This window comes from Moschus berezovskii, chromosome 23 (genome assembly GCF_049115385.1).
Source record: "Moschus berezovskii isolate FMDL1 chromosome 23, NW_MosBer_1.0, whole genome shotgun sequence".
Classification (NCBI taxonomy): Eukaryota; Metazoa; Chordata; class Mammalia; order Artiodactyla; family Moschidae; genus Moschus; species Moschus berezovskii.
In genome coordinates this window covers 39,918,633-39,933,830 of record NC_142482.1, presented here as the reverse complement: position 1 = coordinate 39,933,830, position 15,198 = coordinate 39,918,633, and the positions used below count along the sequence as shown (strand labels likewise).

The 15,198-nt window shown below is 44.8% G+C and overlaps 1 protein-coding gene and 1 non-coding gene across 3 annotated transcripts; both read right to left on the bottom strand.

Moving 5' to 3' along the window:
- Positions 1 to 888: 888 nt before the first annotated feature.
- On the bottom strand, positions 889 to 970 carry TRNAS-UGA (transfer RNA serine (anticodon UGA)). Its single transcript has one exon. It is a non-coding gene; the product is annotated as a tRNA-Ser (tRNA).
- A 1,793-nt stretch (positions 971 to 2,763) lies between these two features.
- On the bottom strand, positions 2,764 to 14,678 carry TRIM31 (tripartite motif containing 31). Of its 2 annotated transcripts, XM_055405965.2 has the most exons (9): positions 13,409 to 14,678; positions 12,685 to 12,780; positions 11,664 to 11,894; positions 10,566 to 10,588; positions 9,792 to 9,907; positions 7,012 to 7,086; positions 5,388 to 5,453; positions 4,616 to 4,789; positions 2,764 to 3,290 (listed from the first exon to the last, which is right to left on the bottom strand). In XM_055405965.2, the coding sequence occupies exons 1-9, from the start codon at positions 13,823 to 13,825 to the stop codon at positions 2,764 to 2,766; spliced, it is 1,725 nt and encodes a 574-aa protein (XP_055261940.2). In that variant the 5' UTR covers positions 13,826 to 14,678. The 2 variants fall into 2 exon arrangements, with proteins under 2 accessions (XP_055261940.2, XP_088687400.1); XM_088831274.1 differs by lacking the exon at positions 10,566 to 10,588 and having other exon boundaries at positions 9,792 to 9,926; positions 11,660 to 11,894.
- Positions 14,679 to 15,198: the final 520 nt, after the last annotated feature.

Genomic DNA, 15,198 nt, shown 5'->3' with positions numbered 1-15,198 from the left:
TACCAAAACCTCACTTTAAAGAATACAATTATCACACCTTAAAAGTGCACAATTCCTCAGTATAAATGTACAATCTGTTAAATTTTGTCTCTTGTTTTAAAATTAAATTAATTCGCTCAAACCAGGATGCAAACAAGTCCACCACAGCGTTTGCTTGATATCTCTTTCAATCTTTAAGTTCCCTTTTTCTTATCTCTCCCACCTGCACCCCAACCCCTTTTCTTCTGGAAATTTATCTGATAAAGATAACTGATTCTCTGTCCTGTGAATTTTCCCAAACTGGGATTTGCCAACTGTATTTCTGTTAGTATTGTTAAACTGATTCTGATAGATGGGTTTTAGGTTCATCATTTTTGGCAAGTATACATCAAGTCATTACTTCCTATTGTATTACATTGGACAGCACATAATGTTGGACTGTCTTTCTTTTTATGATGCTAGGGTTGATCGGTGGGTTCAAGTATTGTCAGAAAGATTCATCACTGTAAGATTCCCCATAAGTTTTTCACCTATGTTTCTAGCAGCTGTTGATGATTATTGCATTGGGCCTTTATTTCATTAGGCGTTAAAAAGAATGATATTCTTCCACCTTGTCTTCATTTATTAGCTGGAGTTTGTAATAATGAACTGTCCCTCAACCATTTGGTGATCTTAGATATATTTGTAAAAGAATGGTGGCATAAAAACTGTGTCTTTATTTACCAGCGTTCAGGAAGAAGTAAAGGTTTCTGAAAGAAAAGTGAAAGTTGCACAGTCGTGTCTGACTCTTGGTAACCTCAGGCCAGAACCCTTCTCCAGAAGATCTTCCCAGCCCAGGGATTGAACCCAGGTTTCCCACATTGCAGGTAGTCTTTACCAGCTGAACCACAAGGGAAGCCCAAAGGAGAATACTGTAAGCAGGATTTGAACCTGCCAGGGCAAACCCCATTGGATTTCAAGTCCAACGCCTTAACCACTCGGCCATCACAGCTTAGTTTCTAGCATCTTCCAAAAGTGAACTGTGAGTTTTTAGTTGTCATGATGGACTGATGGAATTTTTTTTTTGCACAATTGACATATATTAATCAATTGCAGATATTATCCTCATTCATGCTTAAAAGTGTCCCATCTTTAACCAGACATGACCCCAGTAGCTTTCTCACAGTCCAATGTGACAAAAATGCTCCAAGGTCATCTTGTGTATTTCTTCTCCCAGACCTAGAATTAGCCAGTTCTTCAAGGAGCCATTTTCTTTTTGGCAGGAAATAATAAGATTTTCATCTGGGTGTAAGCAGGGCTTGCTCAGTGTATCCAGTTAGGCTGTTATTATTAATAATAAGGCTTCTTTGTGAAGGAAGCTAAGAAATACATTTTATTATTTTTTTAAGGAAAACGCGTCATGAGTTTATCACATTATGATTTTCCAATTCAAATTTGGGCTCACCATGCTTTTATTTCTCTTCTTTTATGTCATAATCATAAGAGAAAACTAATCTTTCAGGTTGAAAATCTTGGTTCCTGGTAATGTTAATATAATTGCTTATTTTCTTTATCTTATTATATATGTGTATATATGTACATGTACATAATACATGGGCTACCCAGGTGGCTCAGCAGTAAAGAATCTGCCTGCTAATAATGCAGGAGACATAGGTTGGATCCTTGGATCAGGAATATCTCCTGGAGAAGGAAATGGCAACCCACTTCAGTATTCTTGCCTGGAAAATCCTATGGACAGAGAAGCCATAGAGTCGCCAAAGAGTCAGATATGACTTAGGGACTAAACAACATAATATATAATAAATTCAGAATAACAACAAAAATATTATTACCAAGATGATAACTAAAAATTTTATTTTCAATTCTTTTTGTCATTAGGCTATATTCCACAAAGGAGATACAGCTAAATTACTGTGTTTTAAAGTCACCTAAAATAACTCCTAAGAAGTTACCAACTCCAGAGAATTTAAGCTACCAACTACATACACAGTTAGGTTCCTCTTGTTTTAATTTAGTTTTATAATGATGTAAAACATTTACATAATTCCAAAACTTAATTTACATGTCTTCCACTTGGTTTCCCCTCCTCCCAAAGGTAAGTGTTTTTGTTAGGTTTTGGTTTATCCTTCCACTTAAAAAATAAATGTAAGCCAAAAAAAAATGTATATTTACATTTCCCCTTTTCTTAGGTAAAGTGTAGCATGCTGTGTGCACTATTCTCCATCTTGTTTTTTTTTTCACTTAATATATCCTGAGGTCATCCTAAAATAATAGATAGTCCTCACTTGCAAAAGGTGACCTGACTGAGTCGTCTGGGGAACAACAACCAGCAATCCAGCGTCATGTTTTTCAGGTCCCTCAAAAGGATGAGGTCCAGATGGGCCAAGCCTGCACACACTCTCAAGGGCATCGACAATAAAAGCCACAGCCTCAGATCAGTGTGTGACCCCCTGAAATCTGCATCTCAACCAACATTCTCATTGCAAAATCTTCAACTATCATCTATTGATTTATAATGCGACAATAAACAGCCTTGTGTATTTGAAGCTTCTTTTTCAACCTAGGTATACTGGGGAGAAAGGGGGACTGAAAGTCACAAGGTAAATGTAAAGGGCGGGGTGGGGGCCGTGGGGGGAATGTCAGAGATATCAGGCCTCGATCAAGAAGCCAAAAGAGTGTAACCTTCCTAAAGGATTCCTGGAAGTCTAGCTTCAACCCTACCGCACACATCCCAAAGCGAGGGGGAAACGGGGAGGAGACGCAGAGGAAAGCAAAAGAACAACTCTAGGGACTCAGGGTGATCTGGGTACCGGGAAACAGGAGCCGGAAAAAGGGGAAGATTTGCCCTGGAAAGGAGGCGTGGAAGGTATAGAGGTGGCTGCTCGTGGTGGCGTCGTAGAACACGACCTCGCCGCAATCGTGATTCACGCGGACGCCCACTTTCCTGGGACAGACTGAGAGATCCTCGCGGGTGCCGGCCGCGGTGAGCGCCTGGCACTCTGAGCCCGCGATGCGCAGCGTCCAAAAGCCACTCAAAGGCTCTATCTGCAGCATGCCCTTCCTAGGTACAAGCTCCGAGGCCACGCCCACCACGCAGCCCCCGCCCGCGGGCCCTTGGAGCTCCGCCTCCCAGGTCTGGCAGCCGGAGCTGAGGCCTGGCAAGCCCAGGACACAGCGGAACGGATAGAAGCGCTCGGGGTCGGTGGGCTCAGCGCAGACGCTCTGAAGAACCGGCTTCAGCGTCACTGTCTTCAGATCCTGAGAAATGATGAGATCTGGGTGAGCCGAGGCCGCATCCAGGGTCAGTGGGTCTGCGGGTAGATGAGGAGAAAGAGGGGCAACCCCAGGTCAAGCCATGCGGCCCCCTTTAGGATGGCTTTCTCTACAAGTCACGGTCACCTTTGCCCCCAGAGACGTCCTAGCCCCTGCCCCCTCCTTGATGTTAATCCCTAAATTTCACCATATGCAGCTTTGAGGGTGGTCTCCATTGGTGGTGGGGAGGTGTCATTTCAACACTCAGAACTGAGACTACCTCCTCTTCCTTCCCCGTTTCCTGTGGTCCTCATATCTAGGACAAGATTTGAGGCTTGTATAAGAGATGTCGAGGCTCAGATTGTCTGAGCTCGCGTAATTTTCTAAAGTACAGCCCCTCAAAAACAGGGTTCATTGGGGGGGGTGGAAGGCAGAAGGAGGAACTATGAGCCCCCTTCTCACCACATATGCACACTTCCGGTGGGGGTGGGAGGCGGTGGGTGGGCAGCATGCAATATCTTAATTCCCCCACCAGGGATGGAACCTGCGGCCCCTGAAGTGGAAGCATGGAGTCTTAACCACTGGGGAAGTCTGCCACGCACACACTTTTAATTGGATTTGGATATTAAGTTATAGTTTGTCAAAGGTAGAAGGCCCCATCCTCCCTCTACAATGGCTTGAGAAGCTGTGGTTCAGTCCTTGCCAAAGGCTTAGGAATGGGGGCCTCATTCTGTCTCCGGATTTGTTATCTTAACTCACATCCTCTTACTTCTGTGTGTGTGTGTGTGTGTTAGTCACTCAGTCCTGTCTAACTCTTTGCAGTCCCACAGACTGTAGCCCGACATGCTCCTCTGTCCATGGGATTCTCCAGGCAAGAATACTGGAGTGGCTTGCCATTCCTTTCTCCAGAGGATCTTCCCGACCCAGGGATTGAACCCTGGTCTCCTGCGTTGCAGGTTGATTCTTTACCGTTTGAGCTACAAGGAAGTCCTCCTCTTACTCTAATATGACTTAATGTTCCCTTACTGGATGGGGTGTTTAGGAGAAATGGAGGATGTGGGAATGTGGGGAAGAGAAAAAACAGTGGTCAGAATCATGAGGATGAGTTAGGTGGATTGGGGCCCAGTTAGTTCTTACTGGTCTCTAGATTCCACCCTGGCTAAACTGATGCCTTGGTAGTTGAAAAAAAAAGTGGACCGGAGCAGTCAACTATAGTGACTTCCTTTATCCACCAGGGGTCACCACAGCCAAAGCAGTAAACAGAAGCCAAGTGCTGGGTCCTCTTCCTCCTTTTGCTGGAGAACACTTGCTCCCTTCTGCAAGTCCTCACCTCCATCCCCATCTCCACTCCCTCAGGGACCTTTCACTGTTCTCAGCCACTCACCTATCACCGTCTTGAGCTCTTCAATATTCGTAGCTCCAGGGCTCCCTGGGTTCTGAGAGCTGTCCAGGTTTGATGAATAAGAAACAAAAGAGGCCCTATTTCGGCTCCGGAAGAGTGGGCTGAGTGAAATTGAGAGTTTGGGGTTTGGCAGCACTGGTTTAGTTGTTGTGTCAACTTTGAGGGAGAAGGAGAGGAGAGAAGAGAGGTCAGTGGGGGCAAGGCAGCAATGTCAGAAAGTGCCATGGAGCTCTAGATACAGCAGGAGGAATCAGGGGTGGACTCAGGAAAGTGAAACTGCCCATATGGTTCCAGTAGCTGGGGATCAACAGAAATCCTTGGGCTTGCCTTACTGAATGATAGATAAGGGAACAGTTTATTAAAACCCCTCTACTTGTAAGCTGTCTTCACTGCTTAAGCTTACTTTAGTTATTTTTTTCCTCTAATTGTAATTTTCCTTTTAATTGTATGTGTGTGTGCTAGTCACTTGGTTGTATCAGACTCTTTGTGACTCCATGGACTGTAGCCTGCCAGGCTCCTCTGTCCATGGAATTCTCAATGCAAGAATGCTGGAGTGGGTAGCCATTCCCTTCTCCAGGGGATCTTCTCGACCCGGGGATAGAACCCGGATCTCCCGCATTGCAGGCGGATTCTTTACCATTAATTGCATGCCCTCCAGGTGCTTGGGTGGGGACAGCATTTGACCCCCTGTAGACTTGGAGTTTCCTTGACTCCACTGTTAGAAGCCACCAGTATTCAGGGGCAGGACTCTTACCTGGAGGGGTCGACTCAGGCTCTGAGGTTTTGTTCATTTTAGGATAGTTTTTCTCTGACAGGTACCCTAGGAATTGATGAGAGAAAACCAATGTTGGTCTCGATAACTGGAAGCTGCAAACTAAATAAGCTGCCACAATCAATAAGAACAAGAACTGGTGATTCCCAGTAAGCGCTGCCCCTCAGGTCATGAGGGCGTATAGAAGCCTTTCAGGCTGTCCCAATGCCTGCAATGGAGGGGGTACTCTACTGGCCTAGAATGTTTCCTGAGGCCTGGGATGTGATTCAGCAGACCACAAGGCAGAGAGAACAGTGGAGACTCACCATGTACAAACATTGGTGGAACAGAATCTTGAGTTCTGCTCTTGGCTTTGGAAGGCATTGTGTAGTTTCTGACTTTGGCAAAATGATTTCTAATGCTGTCTTTTCCACTTTATAGTCACATGTCTTGGATAATTTACTTCACCTCTCTGAAGTTGTAAGGGCCTTACTTATTATAAATTGCCAATAATAACATCTGTCTAGGAGGATGGTAGTGAGATTTTGAACTTTTAGATGTGGACTGCTTAGCACATGGTGGCTCTTGAAGAAATGGTACTTCTAGTGTTACCATCTCAGATGGCAGGGCTATCTCTGATGGCTTGGGCATAGGCTGCTGTTACAGGGGGTCTCCCTCCCCTAGGCTGTCGTGACCTGACTTAGCAGCTACTACTACAGAGACTGAGCTGCTTTTGTCTTCTCCTTGCCTTATCTTTTCTTCCCTTACTCTGAGGAAAGGAGGAATAAATTTGCAACTTTCTGTTACTTTTTTGGGGGGAGGGGGGCATGCCATGCAGCATTCAGTTCAGTTCAGTTTAATTCAGTCGCTCATTCGTGTCTGACTCTCCGCGACCCCATGAATCACAGCACGCCAGGCCTCCCTGTCCATCACCAACTCCCGGAGTTCACTCAAACTCATGTCCACAGAGTCGGTGATGCCATCCAGCCATCTAAAAAGCAGAGACATCACTTTGCCAACAAAGGTCCGTCTAGTCAAGGCTATGGTTTTTCCCATGGTCATGTATGGATGTGAGAGTTGGACTGTGAAGAAAGCTGATCGCCGAAGAATTGATGCTTTTGAACTGTGGTGCTGGAGAAGACTCTTGAGAGTCCCTTGTACTGCAAGGAGATCCAACCAGTCCATTCTAAAGGAGATCAATCCTGGTGTTCATTGGAAGGACAGATGCTAAAGCTGAAACTGCAATATTTTGGCCACCTCATGCGATGAGTTGACTCACTGGAAAAGACTCTGATGCTAGGAAAGGTTGGGGCATGTGGGATCTTAATTCCCCAACCAGGGATCAAACCTGTGCCCCCTGAATTAGAAGCGTGGAGTCTTACCCATTGGACCACCCAGGAAGTTCCAGAATTTTCTATTACTTTTAAATATTTCTAAATTTTGGGATTAGTCTCTGTTTTGTGAGTTACTTGAGTTTAAAATAATAAAACATATCCATATGGCTGTGCTTCTCCCTTGATGAGGAATGGGAATTCACCTATATTTGGCCTCCGTGTAATCAGAGAGACAGAATTTTTCCCCTTTGCTTTTTCACTTTCCCCAAACGGCAGGAGCAGTCATCACTTACAGCTCTTTCTGTCTTCTTCAGTCATGCCTCTGAGGAATTTGCTTTTATCTTTCTTGCTGTCAGCCTGGAGATTGTCTGTGGAGAGAGAACAGAATGAGATGGAGTAAATTCAGAGAGTCTGAACAAGGAACCCACGATCACACAGTGGGCACCAATTTCAAATGCCTTGAACTTGATTCTCATATTCTTAGTGGACCAAGGTGTAAAACTCTGAGCGATGCCCTTTCTGTTACCCTAGAGTGGCTCTCTAGCCCAGCACTGTCCAGTAGAAATACACTCAAGTCACAAATATCATTTTAAATTTTCTAGTAGTCACAAGGGAAGGGCTTCCCTTGTAGCTCAGTCAGTAAAGAATCTGCCTGCAGATACCCGGGTTCAATCCCTGGGTTGGGAAGATCCCCTGGAGAAGGAAATGGCAACCCACTCCAGTATCCTTGCCTGGAAAATCTCATGGACACAGGAGCCTGGTGGGCTGCAGACCATGGGGTCGCAAAGAGTTGGGCACAACTGAGTGACTAACATTTACTTACTTACTTAGTAGTCACATTACAAAAAGTAAAGTAAACAGAAACTGATAAAACTAATTTTTAATTATATTTTCTATTTAAATAATTATTTTAAAATAGTGCCTTTCAACCTATAAAAAGTTATTACTATATTTTACATTCTATTTTCACACTAAGTCTTGTGAAATCTGACATGTTTCCTTCACTAGCAGCACACCTGACTTTGGACGAGCCACATTTCAAATGCCCAAGTGCATGTGTGGCTAGTAGCTAACACACTGGGCAGCACAAATCTAGTTCCTTCCTAGTAAGAAGAACTGAGGAGAAAGGGCTGAGCGACGAAAGGTGCTGTTTGGCCTCATGCTTTAGCTTCAGAAGAAGGTCTGCTGTGGTGCCAGCCACTCAGGCACAGGGTGTGGTAAAGGATGGTCCTACCTACTTAAAGCCTGGGTGGCAATCCCTCTCTTCCGGATAAGAGAAGACTCAAGACAAGAAAGGCAAGGGAGCTCCAGACCAAGGTGCTCAGAAGTTCCCTTCTGTCCCGGTTCTCCCCAAGGAGGGAGTTCTGTGCCCCCATCTCCCAGACACGGAGGGCTGTCAACATCTGTGTACCCTCATGGAAATAGGGGTAGAGGACTAAAGACTTAGTGTGGTTGCAGAATGAGCCCATAACTTGGGGACGATGGCCTGTGTCTGCCTGCACTTGCTGTAGGGGTGCTGGACTAAGGGAAGAGCTATAGAGTGGGACTCCTAGATAAGGGGCTTCCTCTGGGCCTCTGTACTCTTCTAGTGCCCTGTAGCTCCAGGACAGGAGTGAGCCAGACCTGGGTATAGGTGGAGGGAGACACAGGGGATCTCCTCTGAGGGCCACCAGCCCAGCCATAGGGAATGCTCAGCGACCCTCTTATGAGGGGTCCGCACACCTGGAGCCAAAGCAAACACTGGCCAGGAGTGCTATGCTTCCAGGGCCTTCAGGGTCCAGTCACCAACCCCCTCCACCTGTGGTTTCCCAGACCCAGTCATTCCCCAACAGGAGGCAACCATCCTCAGACTAGGCAGCTATGGAGATTAGACCAGTGTTGTAAGTAGGCCCCTAGCACCCCCTCCATCCAGTGGACTTTAAGAGGGCCAGGTGGGAGTTAGGGGACTGTGTGTGTCGGGGTGCGGGGGGGAAAAATACAGCAGACCACGTTCATCTGTGCCAGAAGGTAGAGAGTGTATTTGTAGCTCCTTTCTCCATGCCCAATCCCAGCCCGTGCCAAAGTGAAAAAGTAATAAATCCCTTTATTGAAATTCTAAACTGAAGCCAAACTATTTAACTTTATTTTTTAGATTGTAGTTCTTCTATGTGAGACTGAACCCAGGCCATGGCAGTGAAAGGCCAGCATCCTAACCACTAGGCCACCAGGGAACTTCAGAACCAAATTGGAATGACTATGAAAACCTGAAATGACTATGAAATTGTTGGATTACATGAGATTAGACCACGTGGGATGGGAGAACTGGACAAAGCAAAGCAGTTACTAGGGAAAAGAAAAGTTCAAAACAACAAAATTAAGAACAAAAACTCTGTGTATGGGGAGTGGAGATTCTTAGCTGAACGAGTGGTATTCTTGGGGCCATTTTCCTGGTCCTGTTTTTCCAGAAGCATGTGGGAGGGATCTTGGGGTGGGAGACTCTTGTGATATTTCCTGGGAGAAAACTCCATCCAGATCTCTCTACTCCTGGTTTAGACAAGCACAACCTTTGCTGTGAAGGGAGTCCTTACAAATACCCAGCTGTCTTCCTAGTTGTAAACCCAGACATGTTTTTGAAAAATATCTGACCAAATATCTAAAGCCCAAGTCATCTACTTCTGTCTGACTTGTGTTTCCCTGCAAGGCTGCAAGAAGGGTTTCTCTAAAATGTCATTGACTTTGAATCTATTTCCCTGTATTCTATAGTCAGAAATAGATTGAACTCCAGTTCTGGCCCACCAGATAACTGGTCTACCACCTTCCTGCCAGTCACTGTGCCAGGCATGGGAACCTCTTGCAACTTTCACAAGAAGAGTCAGGGAGGCAAACAGGTGAAACTTGATGAAGGCAGAGTGCAAGAAATGCCTGAAAAGAAAGATACAGATGCCTGGAAAGTGCCCAGCAGAGAGCCTGGCATTGGAAATGTCCTATATAATTACTACTGACATGGATAAGTTACAGTTCCATTTCCTCAGGGTGATGGAGGAAGAATCCCCCAAAGGGAGGTGAACTGAGTTAGTGACAGCCCCTTCCTTACCTTTGAATCTCTTCAGGCTCTCTGTGAGGGAATCATGCCGTGATTTGACGTCACTGAGTTTTTTCTCCAGGTCCATTGAAACAGGGGTTGGGTTGAGAAAGCGAAATCCTTCACTCCTAAGAAGATATGTCTGAACTGGATGGTGAGATTAAGGGATGGGGTGCAGGGGAGGAAGAGCTGTGACAAAGAGGTGGGAATGAGGTGATGGAGCCTTGCGGGTGCGGAAGGAAATCAGAGGATAGTGAGCTGAGAGTCAGGAGGCCAGGGCTAGGGATATGGAGCCAGGGTGAGGTGGGGCATAGTGTGATATGGAAACGCAGATGGGAGATAAGCCAGAAAGCAGCAGAGAGGAAGGGGGCAGAGAGATGGGTAGGGGACCCAGGAGCCATCTAGTTGAGCAAGGGGTCATGCAGGAAGTGGAAGGAAATAGGAGAATCTGTGATGAAGAAATAGGAACATAAAGAAAACAGCTCTTCTCTTTAGTAACCAACTCAGCTTAAGCTGCAGCCTAAGTACCTGACTGCAGTTAGAGAGTAGACAGGAACTTGGGAGGGAAGAATGTTGAGTATTTGAATGGCTGGATGGCATCACCAACTCTGTGGACATGAGTTTGAGTGAACTCCGGGAGTTGGTGACGGACAGGGAGGCCTGGCGTGCTGTGATTCATGGGGTCGCGGAGAGTCGGACACAACTGAGTGACTGAACTGAACTGAACTGAGCATTGTAAGATGAATGAATCAGTGGGCAAAATGCGCTTGGGGTGGCCCATCATACCTGCACAAGGCAATTTTGATGTCCTAGAAGAGAAAGAGAAACAGCACAGTCTTAGCACTTGGCTGATTCATGGGCATCAAGGAGGAAGTACCGACCATGCAGGGCATGGGGTAGAACAGGTGGAATGAGAACATCTCTCTTCCCATATGAACATCTCTACAAAGGGTTCCTCCAGTAAGTGTCTAATATGCCAGTAGGCAGGAAAATGATCAGACCTCGAGAGGAGCTAACTGAGTTGCTTGAAAATAAGTTTGGTCTCTGAGACTAAACCAGAGAAGGGAGAAGAGAAACAGGAAAAGGGCTGGAATGGCTTTGTGTGGTCTTTCTTAAAAAAAAAAAAGAAATGGATTTCTGAACAAAAGGGAGTGGGAGATGGATTCAGGAGGGAGCTCAGCTTATCCTGTGCATCACCTAGACCCGCACTGTCCAGTTTGGCAGCCACCAGTCACACGTGGTTACTGAACACTTTGAAACATGGCTAGTATGACAAGGAACCAAACTTTTAAATTTTATGAGAGTCACCAATCCAAATTTAAATTTAAAAAAAAAACTGAAATAGTGTAAAATACTTTTTCCATTGACCACAACTATATTGATTTGGTCAGAGTACATTTAATTCAACCATTCAAAATATGATATCTGAACTGAGATCTGCCAAACATATACCAGCTTTTAAAGACTCAATTTTTTTTAAAGGAAGAGGTTCATAAAATATTTCATTAATACTTTAAAAATGTTGGTTAACAATTGAAATTATAATACTTTGGATATATTTGGTAAAATAAAATATTTCACTTAATTTTACCTGTGTCTTTTTATCTTTTTAATGTGGCTACAAGTAAAAAATTTAAGTCATATTTGTGGCTTGCAAAATAATTCTAAATTACACATATAGCTCACAATTTACTTTTAAATTATATACATAGTGTGAAATATATTTGTAAATTATGGCTCACACAGTATTTCTATTGGACAGCACTGAGCTGGGAGAAGGAAGATAGAGGCAACTCTGGTATCCTGCCACGTGGTCAGTGCTCTGATCTGTAACTGGGGAGGGGTCGCTATGTTTTTATAACTTGGTCCCCAAGGGACACTCACCCGGAGCAGCTGGCCTGGCGGCAAACACTGCCTGGACGTCAGGGAATCCTTAAGCTTCCTGAGATAGTTCAGCTGTGTCTCAGTGGAAATGACATAGAATTTCTCCCCCTTGGAGATCTCCTGACCCAGCCAGTTGATCCGGGACAAGAGGAAGCTCTTCTCCTCTTTCAGCACCTGACGCAGCTGTCTGAAGGCTGTGATGACCTTCTGCTTCTCTAATTCCACCTGGGCCTGGGGGCAAGAAAGTGGACATTCAGAAGATGAGAGGATGGCCTCAAAGTTCCTTCTATTGCACTTTATTCAATGTTATTTTATAAAGTTTATTCTGAGCAACGTGCATTGGCAGACATGGAGGAAAGGAAACGGGAGGAGAACAAACTTTTGAAAGCTCTTACTGTGTGCCTTGTTTTCATTTTGGGTTATTTATTTATATTTGTTGCCTTCAAGGACAGGTAGCTAATACTTAATACTTAATGAAGTACTCATATTTCCAGAAGGCTTTTCAGTTTATAATCTGCTTTCACATCGATTTTTTTATTTTCCTTTTTACACACACCCACACACAAAACAGGTACAGATATTTGAGTGAGTTCATAGTGTCATTTTATGACTTGAGAAGTCAGTTTCTAGGTAAGTAAGGGACTGTGAGGGGCAGAGATGGGTCTTAAAACTGGTATTTCCGATTCTAGGACCAGCACCGGTTTTCCTTACACTACCTGTCCCCAGGTGGAGGAGACCAAAGCAGCCAACCTACTCCAACAACACGAGGCTGGACGTGGAAGGTGCTCTCACTGGCAAACCAAGTGCTGGAAAGGAAGAGAAGGCTGGAGCACACCCTTACCCCTGATGCCACAATTCTTTCTCTTCCTCCTACACTCCATCCCCTTCTGCATCTGTTTCTTTGTCAATGAGGTCTTTTTGAGTGGTCAGTGTAATAAGGAATTCTAGGAGTTTTGCAGAGATACCATTTCTGCTTTTGAGCTCATGGACAGAGAGACCCACACCTGAGTTTTTGTCTTACCATGGAGACATTGATCCTGTGTTCACCTTGTGCCTTCGTCTGAATTATCTCCCTCTCTTTTTGCTGCAAGACCTCGATTTGTGATTGGATCCGCCCCTGTGGGGAGAGAGTTGTCGTGGCAAGTTGTGCCTGGAGACCTCCTGGCCTCATGATGCCCTCCTGATCTTTTGAGATGGTGGGCGAGTCCTTGTGTCATTATTAATAAATCCCTCTTTCCAGTTCAAGCTGGGGTGTGACAAGGGAGGAAAAACTCTGGAGTCTAAGTGACCTACAAGAAAGGAATGTGGTAATAAATTATAACTAATAAATTATGACTAATATTTGGATGTGCTTTGGGGTTATCAAAGGAATTCCACAAACCTTCTCTCATTTGTTATACCTACGACTCTTAAGAAGCCCCATTTAAAGAGGAGGCACCTGGAGCTCAGAGAGGTAAAGTGACTCCTTGAAGGATTTATAGAAAGTTCAGGAGTCTGAACCTGAACCTACACCTCTGACTCGAAATTCCATGTTCTTTCCATTCTCCATTATACCTTGGTCGCAAAAGGCATCAGTTCTCCAGTCTTAGACTTTTGAACCTACTGGGCCTGACTGCAAATTTTCTACTCAGGTGCAAAGATAGGGGCAATGGGTACAAACCCAGAGGGAGGAGATAGCAGTTTCCAGGTCCTCACTGAACTCCTGATCTGATGGGGGAACAGGGAAGGGACCCCAAAATGCCTACCTGATAACTCTGGGCAGCTTCTTCTATCAGAGTTGCATTGTGAGTTTTGTGGTCCTTGGATTCACGACACACCATGCAGAGGAACTTGCCATCGACCTCACAGAAGTAATGACATTTCTCTCCATGCCTTAGACATCTCAGCTCTTCCGTTTCTGGCTTCATCTCCGAGGGATCCATAGCTTGGATTTTCTCCACCAGATTTACCAAGAGCCAGTTGGGCGTGATCGTGTCCCTCCTCACAATTTTGTTGCAGAGGGGACATTTAAGAACACTGTCTGCTGCTTCCCCGCTCTGAGTGATGCAACTGAGGCAGAAGTTGTGCCCGCAGTCGATGGTAGCAGGGTACTGCAGAATATCCATGCATATGGGGCAAATCACTTCTTCGTGAAGCTTACTGGTAAACTCTTGATGGGCCATGATGGGGCCAAAGGCTTCTTCAAGTCTGTAGGAAGTCTAGAAGCCAGCTGTGGGCACTGGTTCTAGGAAAAGAGAAGATAACAGAGGCGATGGAGGTCAGAGTCTATTAATTAGAGAATCAGAGAGAGAGAGGAAAAAAACAGTAGTAGAAAAGAGTCAAAATTAGAAGGTAGGAAATATTATAAAGAGGGAAACAGATGGGCAATGCTACCTCACTGCCTCTTGAGAATGAATGGATTCAGTAAATGAATATACACTGCTTATAAAATGGGATAAGTGTTCCTGAACCTTGGACTAATTAAGGGTGTTTATGAGGCAGTTAACTGAGATTAGAAGGACCAGGGCACCAAAGTCCATTCTCAGAGGTTCAGGGAAGGAGTGGAGGGACTGGAAAATGCTTCCCGAAAGGTCACAGCCAGTTCACCAGTAATAATTTGAGCATCTCTTTCATGCAGAGCCCAAACCTTGGGAGAACATATGCAAAGGAAACGGGTAATTCTCTACCTCTTGTAATTTGGTTCCACACTTTTATGTATTTTGTGCAAATATGGAAAATATAATCACCTGCTCAGGGCATTTCCAGTTAAAGGGAGAGGCAGCCATTCCTCCCCTGGGGAGATTCCTAGTACAGTGGAACCAGCGAGGAACTTCCTTGCTGAAAGGTCATTCTCTGTTCTCCATCCTAGTTGATTTCTTACTTCCCCGTAGCACCTGGATTAGTCTGTCCTCTTCTGGGTTTTTTTTTTTTTCAAACATCTTCAACACTCTGGCATGTCCATGCTCATCCTTTGTTTTTTCTGTCTTTCTTCCTGCTTCTTGGTGCTTACTTGATCCCTGGATTGCCTTCCCCCAACCACCACCACCTACACTCCCTTCTGTAGCTCAGCACATTTGCATCATAACCTTTGCTCCTTCCCTCCTATATAAGGGAAGGGTCCTTCCTCTCTTCCCATTTCATCTGGATCCCAGCTGCCACCCAACCTCTCTCTCCAGTATCTGCCATCTGTCTCCCTCAAGAAACACATCTTTCATCTTTATCTGATCTTAATATTTAGGTCAGACAGGCGTTGTAGGTAATTTATGATTATAATCAGAGTGATTGTATATTGTGGGACAGTGCTGGGTTTCACCTTTGACCTGATGTAATGAATAGAACATCCTTCCATTCTCAAAAGTATCCAGGTTGGATGATGAATTCTATGGTTACCTTAATTACAGAAACTGTTGGAAGCCAAGGCTTTCAGAAGTGTTATACCTTCATTTCAGAAATGTTATGAAAGGGCATTCCTCTTTGTTTGCTTTGAGGTGAAATTAAAGCATCTTAACGTTTGTATAATATTTTATAGTTTATTCTCATCCTAAACTGCTATCCC